Here is a 17973-nt window from a genome sequence, read left to right as displayed (position 1 = left end):
CAATATCATGAAAATGGCCATACTGCCCAAGGTAATTTATAGATTCAATGCCATCCCCATCAAGCTACCAATGACTTTCTTCACAGAATTAGAAAAAACTACTTTAAAGTTCATATGGAACCAAAAAGCCCACATTGCCGAAACAATCCTAAGCAAAAAGAACAAAGCTGGAGGCATCACGCTACCTGACTTCAAACTATACTACAAGGCTACAGTAACCAAAACAGCATGATACTGGTACCAAAACAGATATATAGACCAATGGAACAGAACAGAGGCCTCAGAAATAACACTACACGTCTACAACCATCTGCTCTTTGACAAACCTGACAAAAACAAAAAATGGGAAAAGGATTCCCTATTTAATAAATGATGCTGGGAAAACTGGCTAGCTATATGTAGAAAGCTGAAACTGGATCCCTTCCTCACACCTTACACAAAAATTAATTCAAGATGGATTAAAGACTTAAATGTTAGACCTAAAACCATAAAAACCCTAGAAGAAAACCTAGGCAGTATCATTCAGGACATAGGCATGGGCAAAGACTTCATGACTAAAACACCAAAAGCAATGGCAACAAAAGCCAAAATTGACAAATGGGATCTAATTAAACTAAAGAGCTTCTGCACAACAGAAGAAACTATCACCAGAGTGAACAGGCAACCTAAAGAATGGGAGAAAATCTTTGCAATCTACCCATCTGACAAAGGGCTAATATTCAGCATCTACAAAGAACTTAAACAAATTTACAAGAAAAAGACAACTCCATCAAAAAGTGGGCCAAAGATATGAACAAATACTTCTCAAAAGAAGACATTTATGCAGCCAACAGACATGTGATAAAATGCTCATCACCACTGGTCATCACAGAATGCAAATCAAAACCACAATGAGATACCATCTCATGCCAGTTAGATGGTGATCATTAAAAAGTCAGGAAACAACAGATGCTGGAGAGGATGTGAAGAAATAGGAACGCTTTTACACTGTTGGTGGGAGTGTAAATTAGTTCAACCATTGTGGAAGGCAGTGTGGCAATTCCTCAAGGATCTAGAACTAGAAATACCATTTGATCCAGCAATCCCATTACTGGGTATATACCCAAAGGATTATAAATTATGCTATTATAAAGACACATGCACATGTATATTTATTGCGGCACTATTTACAATAGCAAAGACTTGGAACCAACCCAAATGTCCATCAATGATAGACTGGATTAAGAAAATGTGGTGCATATACACCATGGAATACTATGCAGCCATAAAAAAGGATGGGTTCATGTCCTTTGCAGGGACATGGATGAAGCTGGAAACCATGATTCTACACAAACTATCACAAGGACAGAAAACCAAACACCACATGTTCTCACTCATAGGTGGGAGGTGAACAAAACCTGTACGTTGTGCACATGTACCCTAGAACTTAAAGTATAATAATAATAATAAAGAAAACTTCCATTTTTCTTGCTTTGCTCTCTCAGGGGATGCTCTCTCAGGGGATACTCCCTCAGGAGCAAGTCATTCTGAAATTGTTCATTTTGTTTGGAGCCACAGAGATTTTTTATAAACTAAAGTAAGGTACCATAGTAAGATCTAGGTTGGGTGACAGGTTTTCCTTCCTTCCTTTAATAAAGTGGGAGAAGGCATGCTGTAAAAGGGAAGGTGCGAAGAAGAACCAAGCCACCTCTACTACGGAAATGTTATCAGAAAGATAAATTGTAGGAAAGACTATAGATAGAAATTGAAAGTCTACTTAACCAAGCTCTGAACATTTTCCTGACACCCAGCAGACTGTGTATGCCAGTATGAAGACATACGGGTTAGGTATCTCTAACATATAATTTTAATAATCTGTTACATATTTGCATCTAACAAGCCATTTACTTTTCTGTGCTGCTACCCTCCAACCAACAGGAAGCTTGAGCATTTTTGAGAGGTAGGTCCAATTGTTGAGTTTATTATATATTCCAAAACTGATATTTAGTAGAAATGGACAAGACTTATCTTTTAATGCTGACAAAAGATTACAACCCAGATTATTAACAACTAGTAACCACTAACAAGTCAAAGCAGTATGAAGTAGACACTGCAGTAGAAAAGGGAGGAAAAAAATAGAAGAAAAACATGAGCCAATAAACATATGAAAAGATGCTTACTCTTATTAACAATCAGGGAAATGTAAATTAAGTGGAAAATGAGACATTTTATACTGGCCACAATGAGAACACATACACTGCTGGGTTAGACTATAAATTAGTGTCACTTTGGCAAAATTCTGTGATGCTGAACACAGCTTACTTTGCAACCTTAAAACATTCTGAATATAAGCCTGTAAGTCCTTAATAATGCCCCCTGCTATTGGTAAAAATTAAGTAGATTGGCAAAAATTAAGAATAACCAAGCACTGATGACAAAGTAAAACAATGAGACTTTTTTTTTAGACAGGGTCTCACTCTGTCACTCAGGCTGGAGTGCAGTGGCACAATCATGGATCACTGCAGCCAGGACCGCCCAGGCTCAAGTGATCCTCCCACCTTGGCCTCTTGAGTAGCTGGGACCACACGTGTGCTGGCGCCACCACATCCAGCTAATTTTTCTATTTTTTTGTAGAGACAAAGTTTCACCATGTTGCCTAGGCTGGTCTCAAACTCCTAGGCTCAAACAATCTGCCTGCCTCAGCCTCCTAAAGTGAAAGGACTACAGGTGTTAACCACTGCACGTGGCCACAATAAGAACTCATACACTGCCGGGTTAGACTATAAATTAGTGTCACTTTGGCAAAATTTTGTGATGTTGAACACAGCTTACTTTGCAACCTGAAAACATTCTGAATATAGGCTGTAAGTCGTTAATAATGCCACATGCAAAAGAATAGACTAATTTAAAAGAACACCAATCCCACTAACTCTTTTCTCTGGAAATTGGTAATTAAAGGGAATAATGAAGTTGTTTTGTTTTGTTTTGTTTAAGAGAGAGAGTCTCACTCTGTCACCCAGGCTGGAGTGCAGTGCTGTGATCACAGCTCACTGCACCCTCCAACTCCAGACTCAAGCAATCTTCCCACCTCAGCCTATGGAAAAGCCAGGACTACAGGCACCTGGTTAGCTTATTTTATTTCTTGCAGAGATGGGTTCTCGCTATGTTGCCCAGGCTGGTCTCAAACTCCCAGGCTCAAGCGATCCTCTTGCCTGGGCCTCCCAAAGTGCTGGTATTGTGGGTGTGAGCCACCACGCCTGGCTGAAATAATGAAGTGTTTATATGTGTTTCCAGTAGAATGAAGTTAGCTGCAGTTAAAGAAGAAAAGGTTATGAAGAAAGCTGACTGATAAATGTAAGAAGAATAACATTTTTAAAATCATGCTTTTGTTATCCTAAATGAAATAATTTAACATGAAAAGTATCCCCAATGATACTTTTTTTTTTTTTTGGAGACAGGGTCTCACTCTATTGCCAAGGCTGAAGTACAGTGACTCAATCACAGTTCACTGCATCCTAGACTTCTCAAGTGATTCTCCCAACTTAGTATCTTGAGTAGCTGGAACTAAAGGTGTACACCACCACACCTGGCTAATTTTTGGTCTTTTTTTTTTTCTATACAGTCAGGATTTCACCATGTTGCCCAGGCTGGTCTTGAATTCCTGGCCTCAAGTGATCTGCCTACCTCGGCCTCCCAAAGTACTGGGATTATAGGTGTGAGCCACTGTGCCTGGCCCTCAATAATAACTTTTGAGCAGACTGAGCCAAGAGGTGGAAGGTCGTAATGAACTGGATATTCTTACAATGCCAAAGTATCAACTTACAAAGTACTTACTGGGTGCCTAGAGGGAAAACATAACCTCATAATAAAGAAATCTGTCATTACCTTAATCTAGTCACCAATCATGGCATCTCTAATAACAGTGAGACAGACATTATGCATCTTTTAAGATGAATAAAGTACATGGTATCACCTATTAAGTATTCTTGCCAGAAATGTTTGCACTTAATTAGATTAAGTCTTCACATTAGCTCCCAGTTTATAGAAAACACAAGAGATACAGAAGTTAAATGATATAACAAGGAAATAATCAGATGAATCCTTCAGGTTGGATATTCTCGGTAAAACTGACTTGGTCTCTTCAACAAGCCAATATATTAAAAAAGAAGATTGGAATAGGTGGTGCTGATCTAAATTTTTAAAAATGTAAGTGAACAACTGAATACAATGCAATCAATGGCAAGGACATTTTTGGCACAACTCAGGAAATGTGAACATAGACTGAGTATTAGGCAATATTATGGAACTACTGTTAAGTGGTGAAAGCAATGTGGTAAAGGAGGCAAATTACTTTATGAACATGAATACTGATATATTAAAGAGTGAAGTGTCACAATTTCTGAGCTTTACTTTGAAAAAAATAAATATGACAAAATATTAACAATATTTACTTTGAAATACTTTGAAAAAAATAAATATGACAAAATATTAACAGTTGTTAAATACAGACAATAAGCAATGGATATTTATTATTCTATTTTTCTGTTATGTCTGAAAATTTTCCCAAGTGAAAAAAAGCAAATAGAATGTGATCTGTAGCTAATGAGTAAAATCTATTCTTTCCTTCACAGCTAAGCTTCATAAAAGGAAAATGAAATGCTATGTTGAGGAAGGTTTTGTTTTGTTGCTTCTAAGTCAGAACTCAAAATTATCTTCTTAGATTGAAGAAAATGAAACAACAGAGAGAGAGGTTGAAGATAGAGGAGAGAAGGAATAATTAATGGAGCAAAGACCTGGAAGAGATGGAAATGAGTAACATCACGTATTCTGAATTAGCATTATAAAGGAAAAAAATACTGTATTCTAAAAAGAGAAGAAAAAGAACATAGCTAAGTCTACAAGCTGGAAGACAGCAAGTTTAGGAAGTTTGGAAATGACTGCTGAATTAGGAATAAGGTAATCTGGTGAGAGTTACATATGGCAAAAAGGGGATGGGAGTCTGGGAAGAATGGTAAGGTTTGAAGTAACCACTGTGAGGAATGAGATAATTAATCAAAGTCAATATAAATATACATGGAAGGCCACTGGAAACATAATTTACTGTCAGCAATCTCAGTAACTATGCAATAACAATTGGATACATGAATACAGGAAACAAAAGGGCAGAGGAAGCACAGTTGTTCATATCAGAAGAAGGCTTTTAAACCTCAATCTAGAGATCTTGATAAAGCAGAATGGGGAGAGCACGAGTAAGGAAGTGAAAGAAATAGAGGGCCAGAAATCTGATAAGTAAACAGGATTAATTGAAATTTCAGAAATGGATTGTACATATGACAAGATCTATGCAAGGAGAATTAGTTACCAAGAAGGTTAAGGAACCTCATTCTCTATCAGACTTTTAAAGTAAAATAAATTCTCTGCCTGGCTAGTGTGAGTTCAATGTGGTTTTACCAGGTGACAAAAATTGAGATAATTTGTTTTTATCAGTTACAAGGCACAGCGGCTTTTTGTCTATATGATGTCTCTACACATGGTAGTTATTTAAAATGTATCAACATGATGGTGGTTATTTAAAACATCACAAGTAACTTAATAAAAGCTGAAGCTCAAAAATCGGCTTGGCTTGCTTTCGTCAATTAGAGCTAACTTTTTAATTTTTTTAAAAGAGATAAGGTATCACTATGTTACCTAGGCTGACTGTGAACTCCTGAGCTCAAGCAATCCTCCTGCCTCAGCCTCCGGAGTAGCTGGGACTACAGGTACACATCATTGTGCATGGAAAAGCTAACTAATTTTAATAACATTAATTCTCACTCATATTTAAATATACTTTGTGGAGTAGGAATATCCATGGGAGTAGTATGTTGTACATGTTAATGTAATTTCATATTGCAGCAGAAAAGAAACTGCTAACTGCTAGCATACAGTACTGTTATCATTTTAAAGCATTTTATACCATAGAAAGTACAGTATCAGAAATGCTAACTATGACCGCAGGCTAAGAATTAAGTACTGGAAGCTAGAGAAATCACAGCTATTATTTTAATTAATACACTTAATCTGTTTCAAAAATAAAACTAACGAGCAGAGACTTTATTTTGAACTTTTAGGACATGAATGCCAAAAAAAGCTTCATTAGAAAGTAGCACAATAAATAAAATTTGACCAGGTGCAGCGGCTCACACCTGTAATCCCAACATTTTAGGAGGCTGAGGTGGGAGGATCACTTGAGCCCAGGGGTTCGAGACCAGCCTGGGCAACATAGTGACACTCTGTCTCTACAAAAAAAATCTTAAAATTAGCCAGGCATGGTGGTGTGCACCTGTAGTACACCTGTGCTTTAGTAGAGACAGGGTACTTCCTGTACTCAGGAAGCTGATGTGGGAGGATCACTTGAGCCTAGGATTTCAAGGCTACAGTGAGCAGTCATAATCACACCACTGTACTCCAGCCTGGGTGACAGAGCAAAAGCCTGACTCTAAAATAAATAAATAAAATTTTAAGTTCTCAATCCATACCTCATGCCTATCTTGCTGGTTATGCTAATTTTGAACTTAAGTGACACTCTGGGGTCAAACTAAGAGGAAAAGAATGTCAATGAATGGGACCACACCAGAAAAGTGGTTTTAAAAATAACAGCATCCTCATATATGTCTATCCATTCCAGGCTCCTAATCCTAGTCAACGTGGAAAAGGAGGAAAGTTTTAAAGGTAGTACATGCTAGTCCCATGCACCACTGTTAAAAGCAGTATATTCCAACATTAGCTTTATGCTATATTGAAACCAATACCACCAAAGAAAATAATATAGTTCTATAACCTAAGGAGGAAAACTGTATCACTAGAATGTTTTGCAACTTCCACTGAATTTCCAACAAAAATATAAAATACTTACTTTTTCATTTTTTTTGAATTGTATTTGACTTGGTAAGCTGCTTGGATTAGCTTGTCTGGGACACCATCAAACTGATGTGGAATGACCTTTTGAAAGTGCTAAGATACAATAAAAAAAAAAACATAAGAATGACTTAGTGCTGTTAATAGTGAAATCCAAAGACATTCAAGAAATTATGGGCTGGGCGTGGTGGCTCATGCTTGTAATCTCAGCACTTTGGGAGGCCAAGGCAGGCGGATCACTTCAGGTCAGGAGTTCAAGACCAGCCTGGCCAACATGGTGAAACCCTGTTTCTACTAAAAATACAAAACTTAGCCAGGTGTAGTGGTGCATGCTTGTAATTCCAGCTACACAGAAGGCTGAAGCGGTAGGAGGATCACTTGAACCTGGGAGGCAGAGGTTGCAGTGAGCCAAGATCACGCCACTGCATTCCAGCCTGGGCAACAGAACTAAACTCTGGCTCAAAAACAAAAAACAAAATAAATTATGAACTTACCTGTAACATCCCTTCCATGTCAAGTTGCATCAGTTCTGCCTGATTCATCTGAAGAAGTGCTAATCCTACACGAAACACTATTTCTAAACCCTGAGGAAACAAATTAAATAAATCCAAATTTATGTTACTCTTCCATCAACAAAAACGAGTCATTTGAAATAATACTAAGGTAAACATTTAGGGATCTAAACTAGGGGCTGGCAAACATTTTCTGTCAAGAGTCAGAAAGCAAGTATTTTAGGTTTGGTGTGCTATATTGTCTGTCAAAATTACTCATCTCTGCCACTACAACCCTGAAGCAGACATACACATGACATATAAATAAATGGGCAGGGTTGTGTTCTAGGAAAACTTTATAAAAAACAGGTGTGGAAGAATGGATTTCGCACAAAAATCTGTCCATCTGATTGGTACATGAATCACAGTTGACCAACTGTGATCTGAACTAATTTAGATAGGTAATACAAATTGATTTTCCCAAGATGTAATTAATAACAACATTGAGTTCACGGACTAGAAAACAAAGGATTACCTCTATGTGCCACTGACAAAAGGACAACAACCTGCAATGTGTTCATAGAAGAAACATGCTTATTACTTCTTACTCTTTGGATGACAGATGCATTTCAACAATATTAACTGTAAGACAAATTTTACCTCTCACTAACTTTCACTGTATGAGTTAGGAGGTGATAGAGGTATGATTAACAGTGTAGGCTCCAAACTGCCTATGTTTGAATCCTGGTTACAACACCACTTATGTATTGTGTGTCCATAGACAAGCTACTTAACCTTTCTCTAAGTCTCAACTTCCTCATCTATCATCTAACAAATGGAATAAAAACAGTATCTACCTGATAGGGTTATTATAAGGTTTAAATGAGATTATCCATGTAATCAGTTTTCCATGGGACACATGGCTTTCCTTCATTGCTCTCCTCATTGCCCTGCTCTCACTAACTCAGTGACCCCTTCGCTCAGCTCCTGCTCTTTGTCTGCCCATTAGCTTACCTCAGACATAAAGATATCAAATATCCTTGTTGCAATTGGTAGTGGAAAAGTTGTAAGAAAGATAGTCAGAAACCAGGATGATGCATACATTGAGGTATGAAAACTCTGAGATTGAAAATGTACAAAGAGCTCTGGAAGATGCTCCTAAAGAGAAGAAAATAATTAGTTATAACACAGTAAAACTGAGTATTTTAAATTAGATTATATTTATACTAGATTAGCCTATACCAAACACAGATTAGATCAAGCATCATATGGAAAAGGTAAGACATAGACATTGAAACATCTGGGACAGTGGCTAGTATCTAGGAAAGAAAGAAGGGGGAAAGAATGTGTTGGAATTTTGAGTATAACATTTAATTTATTAATAAAAAGAAACTGAATAAAAGTTTTATATTTGTTTAATCCTGTTGGTGGATACAAGAGTGACATTTTCTATACTCTTCTATCAACTATAATATTTTAAAAAGACGTTTAAAAAGAAAATAAATGGTATGTTAAAATACTTTCAGGCACTATCTACCACTGATCACCCATTCTTACCTTCCTAAAGAATAGGAAAAATATTCAAAATACAGATGTTTCAGCAACTCTAGTAATTCAAAACATAAATGAGACTTTTTTTTTTTTTTGAGACGGGGTCTCACTCTGTCACCCAGGCTAGGGTACAGTGGTGTGATCTTGACTCACTGCAACCTCTGCCTCCCAAGCTCAAGCAATCCTCCCATCTCAGCCTCCCAGGCAGCTGGGACTACAGGTGCACACCACCATGCCCAGCCAATTTTTTTTATTTTTAGTAGAGGCAAGGTTTTGCCATGTTGCCCAGGCTGGTCTCAAACTCCTGGGCTCAAGTGACCTGTCCACCTCAGCCTCCTAAAGTGCTGGGATTACAAACATGGGCCACTGCGTCCAGCCATAAATGACACATTAATTGAAAATATAACATTAAGAGAGTTTAAGGCTGCTAAAAACAAGCTTACTATTTCAGAAAAGAATTAATTAAGAATCATCTCAAGTCCAGGCACAGTGGCTCATGCCTGTAATCCCAGCACTTTGGGAGGCTGAGACAGGAAGATCACTTGAGCTCAGGAGTTCAACACCAACCTGGGCAACAGAGTGAAACCCTGTCTCTACAAAAATTAAAAAATAAAAAATCAAAATAGATAAAAAAACTATTCAGGTGCAGTGGTATACACCTGTAGTTTCAGCTATACAGGAGGCTGAGGGAGGAGGACGGCTTGAGCCCAGGAGGTCAAGGCGGCAGTGAACTGTGATTGTGTCATTGTACTTCAGCCTGGACAACAGAGCTAGACTCTGTCTCAGGAAAAAAAAAAAAATCATCTGAAAACCTATTCTGGCTTTTTCTTTAAAATATATAAAAACAAAAAACATGTACCCCATAATGTACAACTATTGTATGTCAATTTAAAAATTAGCCAGGCACAGCAGTGGCTCACGCCTGTAATCCCAGCACTTTGGAAGGCCAAGGCGGGCGGTTCATGAGGTCAGGAGACCGAGACCATCCTGGCTAACATGGTGAAACCCCATCTCTACTAAAAAAATACAAAAAATTAGCTGGGCGTGGTGGCAGGCACCTGTAGTCCCAGCTACTTGGGAGGCTGAGGCAGGAGAATGGCATGAACCCAGGAGGCGGAGCTTGCAGTGAGCCGACATCAGGCCACTGCACTCCAGCCTGGGCCACAGAGCGAGACTCCATCTCAAAAATAAATAAATGAATAAATAAAAAATAAAATATAAGAACATTTTACATATCCCCTTGCTCCCACCACAGATGGGAAAAACTGGAGTTTATAAGGCTGCCAGGAGAGAGGAAACTAATAAAAATGGCTCTCACGCCAGCTGATTCATTCACCTATTTTCTTAAATTCTGCTCATTTAATTGAAATTGAAATTGAAATAAATGAAAATATTTACATTATAGCAAACTTAAATATATAAAATATAAAAATTAAATCCAGAAAGGTAAAATACTTCAAAGGTATTTTTCCCTTGATTTTGATTCTGCTCCTATTCTCTCCACCTTCATACAGTCACTAGATAACTTGAGTCTTAAACTAGCAACATAAGAAAACATTACAGGAAAAAAAATTATGCGCTAGCAAAAAATAAAAATAAAATAAAATAAAAGTAAAAAGGCAGAGGAGAGGACTCAAAGAGACAGTCTCAAAGTAAATGGACTGATGTCAGTGTGATATCATAAAGCTCCTGTAAGAGAGCTTAGACTACGTAACAATAATAGGATATAATAAGGAAATTCATGTGCTTAGGTAAGGGGTGTATAGTACATTTGGCAGAAATGCTTAAGGATTGAATATGAAAACTGGAGTCAAGTCCTAGACTGTGATCTACCTAATTTGAAGGGTCAAATTGTACATTAACCAACCAAAAAACAATCATGTAATTAAAACGCTTATTTCTTCAAGTGCTTTAATGCCTTTAACATTAAATTTGCTTAGTTGGCACTCAGAACAAGATATAAAAAATATAAAGGCAATATGCCTTTTTATCAACACTGCACTTTTACCTGTATCATACATTCAAACTGGTACATACAAAGGCCCAATTCTGCCATACTTGGTTTAAAAAGTTCACGAAGTCTATAATCTTGCATTAATTTAACAAATACACAGAAAGCTTCTTCTTCTGGCATCTACATTGGAAGAAAAAAACAACAACATAGGTTAATGTTCTCTGATACACAAATAAACCAATGATATTTAAACTAAGTACCCAGCCAACCATAAACATTGTTTGAGTGGCTGTGTGCTGCAATGTTAAGAGCAATGAGGTAAGAATCAGAAAGTTCTAGTCTCCCATTCTGTCACCAAGAATGAGAAGTTAAACAAATCTTACAACCTCTGAAACCAACGGCCTCAACTTGCCTCATTCATTAATTCAACCAAAAATACTGATTTACAGCCAGATACTTTTCTCTCTCTGGGTATACGCCAGTGAACAAAATAAACACAATCTCTATTCTCAAGGAACCTGAATTTCTAATGGAGGGAGACAGACAAGACATGGAATAAATCAACTAATATATATGTCAGATGGTGATGGATGCTACAGAAATAAAATAAAGTAGGGAATGCTGGGGAGACACACGGCTATTGATACAGATCAGGAAAGGTCCCCTGATACGGTAACAGTTGAGCAGAATCCTGAAGAAAGCAAGGGAGCATTTGAGGAAAGAACAGTTCCAGAAGACCAAAGAGTACAAAGGTCCTAAAATGGAATCACACTTGGCATGCTCAAGAAACAGCAAATAGAGAACTACTAAATTAGAATACTATGAGTGAAGGTTACATCATGGAGGAGAAATAACAGGGAACCAAAATGCAGAGGACTGTAGAGGCCACTGTAAGGATTTCGACTTTTACCATAAGTGAGAGAGAGGGATTTTTGAGGATTCTGAGCAAAAAATCATATGACATGGTACAAGTATTAAAAGGACATATAAATTAAGTTTTCACATTATCTGAAATTGGGGTTTAAAGGTACCAATTTCACATTTTATGTGTAAATCACTAGGAAATCATATCAAATAAGATAATGAATGTGAAAACTCTGTAAAGAGCTACAAAGATATTCAGAATACTTAGGCAAACAACTATCCAAATTGTTAAACCATCTTTCTCAAAATAATAAAATTTGCTAATTCTCATTCATTCCCGTTATACCAGTGTGTTTCAAAAGAGAACATCCTAAAGGATCTCCAGGCCTTCTTCTTACTGAAGACTGCTGCTAATAACAAGACATTTTTCCCGGCCTTGACACAGCCACGGACAGGAGACAAGAGTCACTCTTGGCAAAACCTGCACTTCTTCCTTCCTCTCAACACAGATGGCCACAATTCTACTTAGGAGACTATCTCTATTAATTCTATCCAGCCCCACAGCCCCACTGAATTATGTCAGTCACTACGAGAAGCCCCAAATCCCAGGACTCTCATCCTAAATGATTTTACTGTTCTCCTAATCTGACCCCATTTCCAATCTTTCCTAAATCTTTTCCACAGCATTTTCTGGAACCCATATCCTACCATCAACAGAATAGTCTACCTATATCCTCAATCTCTTTTCCAAATGTTCCTCTCTTTCTTTAGCTGAAATCTGTATCTCCCCTAAGAATATTTCAACACTGAAACCTGGCTCTCTCCTAAGGTAGTTGTTTTCTCTTTTCTCTCCCACAGCACTGGAAGGGGACAGAGATTACTGAGGTATATGTCCTCAGGCGATTTAATCATTGTGCGAACATCATAGAGTGCACCTACACAAACCTATATCATATAGCTTACTATACACCTAGGCTATATGCTATATAGCCTATTGCTCCTAGGCTATAAACCTGTATAGTATGTTACTGTACTGAACACTGTAGGCCAACTGTAACATGATGGCACATGTTTGTATATCTAAACATAGAAAAAGCAAAGTAAAAATAGGGTATTATAATCTTATGGGCGCACCATCACACATGCAGTCCACCGTTGACCAAAATGTCATTATGCAGTATGTAATTATAATTTCCCTTTTTGTCTTACAACAATTTCTTCTCTTCTGAACATATCAAAACAAGTTTCATTCCCTCTCCTCTTTGCAATAGCATTGATATGGGAACTAGAGGAGAATTTTTTTTAATGGCAACATTTTAAAAAATAAGTTGAGGTAATTTGACAAAAGAGGAAAAGGAGACAGAAAAAGTATCACTAGGTCCTTCTCAAAAAAATTGAAACCATGGTGACAAAATGAAAAAATGTGACACGGAGTGGCATACACCAAGTTGTTTTATAGTCATTCCTTTCCATTAGAAAGAAATCAAGACACTTGAGTCCTAGAGCAATGTGCTGCTACATACTTTCTCTGTGACTCTGAGCTGATAAGAATCCATGTCTTTTGCAAAGGTCTAATGCAGACAATATACCTAATATTATAGGAGTGAGATATACACAAAACATACATACTTCTAACCATTTTGATAAAGTATGTACTAACTTTGAAAATTTTATCAGACTCTCTGAGTTACATTTCTAAACTGAAGTTATGGGAGAATATAGCATAAGGTGTGGGCATAAACTTTAGAAACAAAAAGAGGAGCTTTTCTACCTTATGGCCCTGGGCCATAAGTGACTACTGTTCTTGTGTTAATATACTGCTGCCACTGACAACAGCTAAGTAGATCAATCACCGAAATATTATTTATTACTCCAATGGTGGTAATAATACTTATTGAAGTTAGTATCTCTACCACCACTGCTTGCCCTGTCTTGAAGGAAACTGTGATTCCTAGAGGATTCACAGGATCCACAGGATTCCTAGAGAGCTAGGTCAGCTGTTGAGAGATTCAGACCTCAAGCAGAGAAAAACTGCTCTTTAGATGCCCAAGAGAAATGACTACTAAAAGGTTATTGTGGAGCTAACAGGAAAATAAAAGGAATAGAACAGCAGCAAAAACCACTAGATTGACAATAAGGATGTCTGAGTTCAATAATGAAGGATCTACCAATACTAAATAATTATAAAGTAGGAAAATCATAATTTCAATTAGCAATAATTGCGCCTTGGATAAACCTCACTGTCTACGATACTGCCACTGCGCAAAGCTGGAAAATCATAATTTTGTTAAACAACTATACCTTAACATTAACAAATCTAGTTTTGCATTGTATTATTTATAACCTAATTCCACTTAGAAATCAATAACCACTGGGAGCACTTCTTATGTGTTCTTAAATATGCTGTAACACAAAGTAAAAATTATTTTTATTATAAATCAGTGTCTCTGACATCAGGTCTATTCTACTTAGAAAAGTGTATACTCCTGACAGCAACAAGAGCTTTAAAACTCAAAGCAGCTGGGAAGCTGAAGCAAAGCATCAGGAAACGGTTTCTGATTCCTACTTTGCTTTTATCTACCAGGATGTGTGATCTTGGGTAAGCCACTGAACTTTCACTGCCTATCTCTTATGAGCCAAACACCATGCTAGGCTTCTACATACATTACCTCAAATAACCCTCACAACTAATCTGAAAGTAGATAGTATTATCTTACTAAGGCTCAGAGAGAGGTTAAATAATCTAGCCTAAATTCATACAGCATGGCAGAACTGAGTTACAAAACCACCCTATATGACTCAAACCAAGTATCTCCATGATTCCTTTTCAGGACTAAAATCTGAGACTAAATAAAGAGTAAGATGGACTTAACATTTCAACAAAGCTGAAGAGATAATACTATATGCCATTTCCCTTCAAAGCTATGATTATCCTACCCCTGAATTCTGAAAACATTCCACCCAAACCCACTGCACACTCAATAACAAAGTTATATCCCTAGGGGGTAAAAGTGGCTGAGTACCACTATTTTAGGGCATGCAGTGAGGTATGCCTAACAAGCTTTTAGCTCCATGATAAATTAAATTCTCTATAAATCTCTAAAGATGTTGTACAATATAAATAAGATTTTCTTACCAACACTTTATTTCCTCCTTGGTTAGAAAAAGATTACTCTTCATTAAATGTTAACAAATAAGATTTTAAACTACTGTAGATACAAGCTTTAGTAGAATATTATAGTAAAAATGTATCTATCATGAAGTTGAAATTTCATTTGGTGGTAAGATATTATTGTATGTTATTTTAACATGTTTAATCTTTTAAAGTGCAAACTAAATATTTGTATTCAAATTATGCCTAGGAAAAAATACTCATATCCACTTATGTTTAATAAAACAAAGATGCTTTTTAAACTCTCCAATCCAACTTAATAAAAAATTTCATTGGACATTTAATACCTATATTAACTTACCTGCATAAGCAACAATCCAACTATAAAAGCACTTCCTTGACAGTAACCAACCTCACGATCTACTAAAGAGTAAGCCTAAAAAGTAAAAAAAAGTTGTTCAAAATACATGGTAAGTTATACCTTCCTTCTCCAAAAAACCTAAAATTGGCAAGACAGGCAGATTAAAAACCATTTATTTTTGAGAAAAGCTCTTGCTTGCTTGTTATAGATGTTATCCTATACATATTTAAAAAGCAAATGTTTTATTACATGAAATTTTATTTTGACAATTTCCCAATCCAAACTTGGTAGCTCCTAAAGACATAAAATAAAATAAAATAAAGGAATTTGTAACAGGGCTTAAAAATCAAGTAAAATTGAGCTGGGCACAGTGGCTCATGCCTATAATCCCAGCACTTTGGGAGGCAGAGGCAGGCGGATCACCTGAGGTCAGGAGTTCGAGATCAGCCTGGCCAACATAGTGAAACCCTGTCTCTACTAAAAATACAAAAATTAGCTGGGCGTAGTGGCGGGCGCATGTAATCCCAGCTACTAGGGAGGCTGAGGCAGGAGAATCGCTTGAACCTGGGAGGTGGAGGTTGCAGTGAGCCGAGATCGCACCACTGCACTCCAGCCTGGGCAAAAAGAGTGCAACTCCATCTCAAAAAAAAAAAAAAAAATTCAGGTAAAATTTATATTGATGTAGATAAAACTAGACTAGGTTTAAGGCAAAGGATTGGCGAAATTGAAATGATTTAACAAGAAATCAGTATTTCAAAGAGGCAGCAAAAAGAAAAAGTAACTGTGGGAAGGGAAATGGCAATATTGAAGAAAAAATGACAATGGTACACCTTTCAAGGGCTAAGTGCTCTTAACAGTGCTGGCCATAGCAAGCAGAAAAATTTGCTCACTGTAGGAACACAGATATGATAGGAGAAACCCACATCCCAGGTTTTGAACTTCACAGATAGTGAATTATTCCTTTTCATGAGGATCCCTCTATGATATGTGATTTATAAGCTATTCCATTTCCATCAACTAATGCTAAATAACGTAGTAAATGTTCTAACAAGTTCTCTATACTAGACAGTAATGTAGCATAAGAATTAACGCAAAAATGATGCTAAAACCAATTTCACTGCCAAAGCAACTGATTATTGTGGTAGGAGGTCATGCTTCATCATGAAAAATGTATAATTTCAACCTTCCAGGAATTCATTTCATTTCAAAAAATGAATAAATAAAACTTACCTTCATTACATTAAATAAAACCTCCTGTCCAAGGCTATCTTTTTCCTTAAAAAAGTTGTGTTCAGGGTAAGTTCTAGCAATGTCCCTTCGGATCAATTTTTCACAAGGCGAGGTCATTTTCAGGAGTTCTGAATACTGATCCTTAATTGGCATACTTTGTGCACTGCATAAAAGTTGCCAAACTATTGCTCTAAAGTGATGGGGTATCCCTTTATGAACAAGTTCCTAAAAATAAAATAAAATTATAAAAATGAATTATTTAAGTGTCCTATCTTGCAAGCCAAGGAAGACTTATTAGGGGGTTGGAATGAAGTAGAAGACATCATTAAATTTGTAACTCACAAAGCTAGCTTTATAATAAGACTAGGGAACCCTGTAAGTCAAGGGTAAGATTGGGCCCTGGGTGTATCCTGTTCTGGTCAGGGGATTAATAATGATCATTTCACCTCAGTGTGTGGCCTCTTAAGGTAATGGACTTGAAACCTGCAGAGCTGTGAATGATGGTACAGTACCCAACATTCAAAGGGCTGTTGAAGGCAAAAAAAAAAAAAAAAAAAGTAAAATACTGTTATTCAAGAATGCAGGATATCACAACTTCATTTCTGAATCAATAAAATGAGAGGATTTAATTTCTAAAACAATTTTCGGGCCGGGTGTAGTAGCTCACAACACTTGGAGAGGCCGAGGCAGGAAGACGGCTTGAGGCCAGGAGTTTGAGACCAGCCTGGGCAACAAAGCAAGACCCTATCTCTACAAAAAAGAAAATAAAAAATTAGCGAGGTGTGTTGACACACACCTGTAGTCATAGCTACTCAGGAGCCTGAGGCAGGAGAACAGCTTAAGCCCAGAAATTCGAGGTTATAGTGAGCTATGACTGCATCACTGCACTCCAGTCTGAGCAACAAAGTGAGTCTTTATAAAATAATAAGTAAATAAAATAATTTTCAGTTATATATTTCTACATTATCAGGACCTCTGTAACAACTGATGTCTACAAATTAAAACTTTTAGGGGTACAAGTAAGTGAAAACAAATAAAGCAGACCTCTTTAATATATAGCTTGGAAGTTGTATTTGGGGTTTTTTTCCTAATCCTCTATTAAGTTATGTCTGACGCACTATGGAATAAGAATAAGAACTTCAACAAAGAACATGAATACCTTAACTTGCTTTTCCTTCTTTTTGCGTACATCTTCCCATTCATTAACAATTCTTCCCCAAAGAATCCAAGAATCTTCTTCAAGGTGACTGAGGTTGCTAGAGGCTGATGAACTTGACACAAGAGAAGAGCCACTGTTTCTTCTTGACCCATTTACAGATCTTAAAGACTTACTATCCGTTTCTAACAATCTAAAACATAATTAAAAACTGTTCAAGATCTAATCTGACAGTGATATTAGAAGAGGCGTTGATGATACTTAGAGCTTCATTACTGCAATTTAACCATTGTTTTAAAATATAGTTTTAATAATATACATAATTTAAATAAATTTTGGTCACATCAATAAAATTACTGCTATATTTTTTTCACCTAT

General features: G+C 36.8%; 1 protein-coding gene and 1 pseudogene across 14 annotated transcripts in view; both read right to left on the bottom strand.

Annotated features, from left to right (window-relative positions):
- EVI5 (ecotropic viral integration site 5) overlaps positions 1–17973 on the bottom strand; it is a 277795-nt gene that overhangs the window by 179785 nt on the left and 80037 nt on the right. For 12 of the 14 annotated variants that reach the window (XM_063696986.1, XM_063697007.1, XM_063696981.1 and 9 more), the window contains 7 exons: positions 17599–17788; positions 16440–16664; positions 15210–15284; positions 10927–11052; positions 8382–8525; positions 7371–7460; positions 6875–6972 (listed from right to left, as the gene is read on the bottom strand). In XM_063696986.1, the coding sequence (XP_063553056.1) occupies positions 6875–6972; positions 7371–7460; positions 8382–8525; positions 10927–11052; positions 15210–15284; positions 16440–16664; positions 17599–17788 (948 nt within the window). The remainder of the gene's footprint in view (positions 1–6874; positions 6973–7370; positions 7461–8381; positions 8526–10926; positions 11053–15209; positions 15285–16439; positions 16665–17598; positions 17789–17973) is intronic. The other 2 variants (XM_063697001.1, XM_063696982.1) reach the window with 1 other exon arrangement.
- On the bottom strand, positions 13885–14006 carry LOC115932086 (uncharacterized; annotated as a pseudogene).

This window comes from Gorilla gorilla, chromosome 1 (assembly GCF_029281585.2).
Source record: "Gorilla gorilla gorilla isolate KB3781 chromosome 1, NHGRI_mGorGor1-v2.1_pri, whole genome shotgun sequence".
Lineage (NCBI taxonomy): Eukaryota > Metazoa > Chordata > Mammalia > Primates > Hominidae > Gorilla > Gorilla gorilla.
This window is presented reverse-complemented; position numbering and strand designations above follow the sequence as displayed.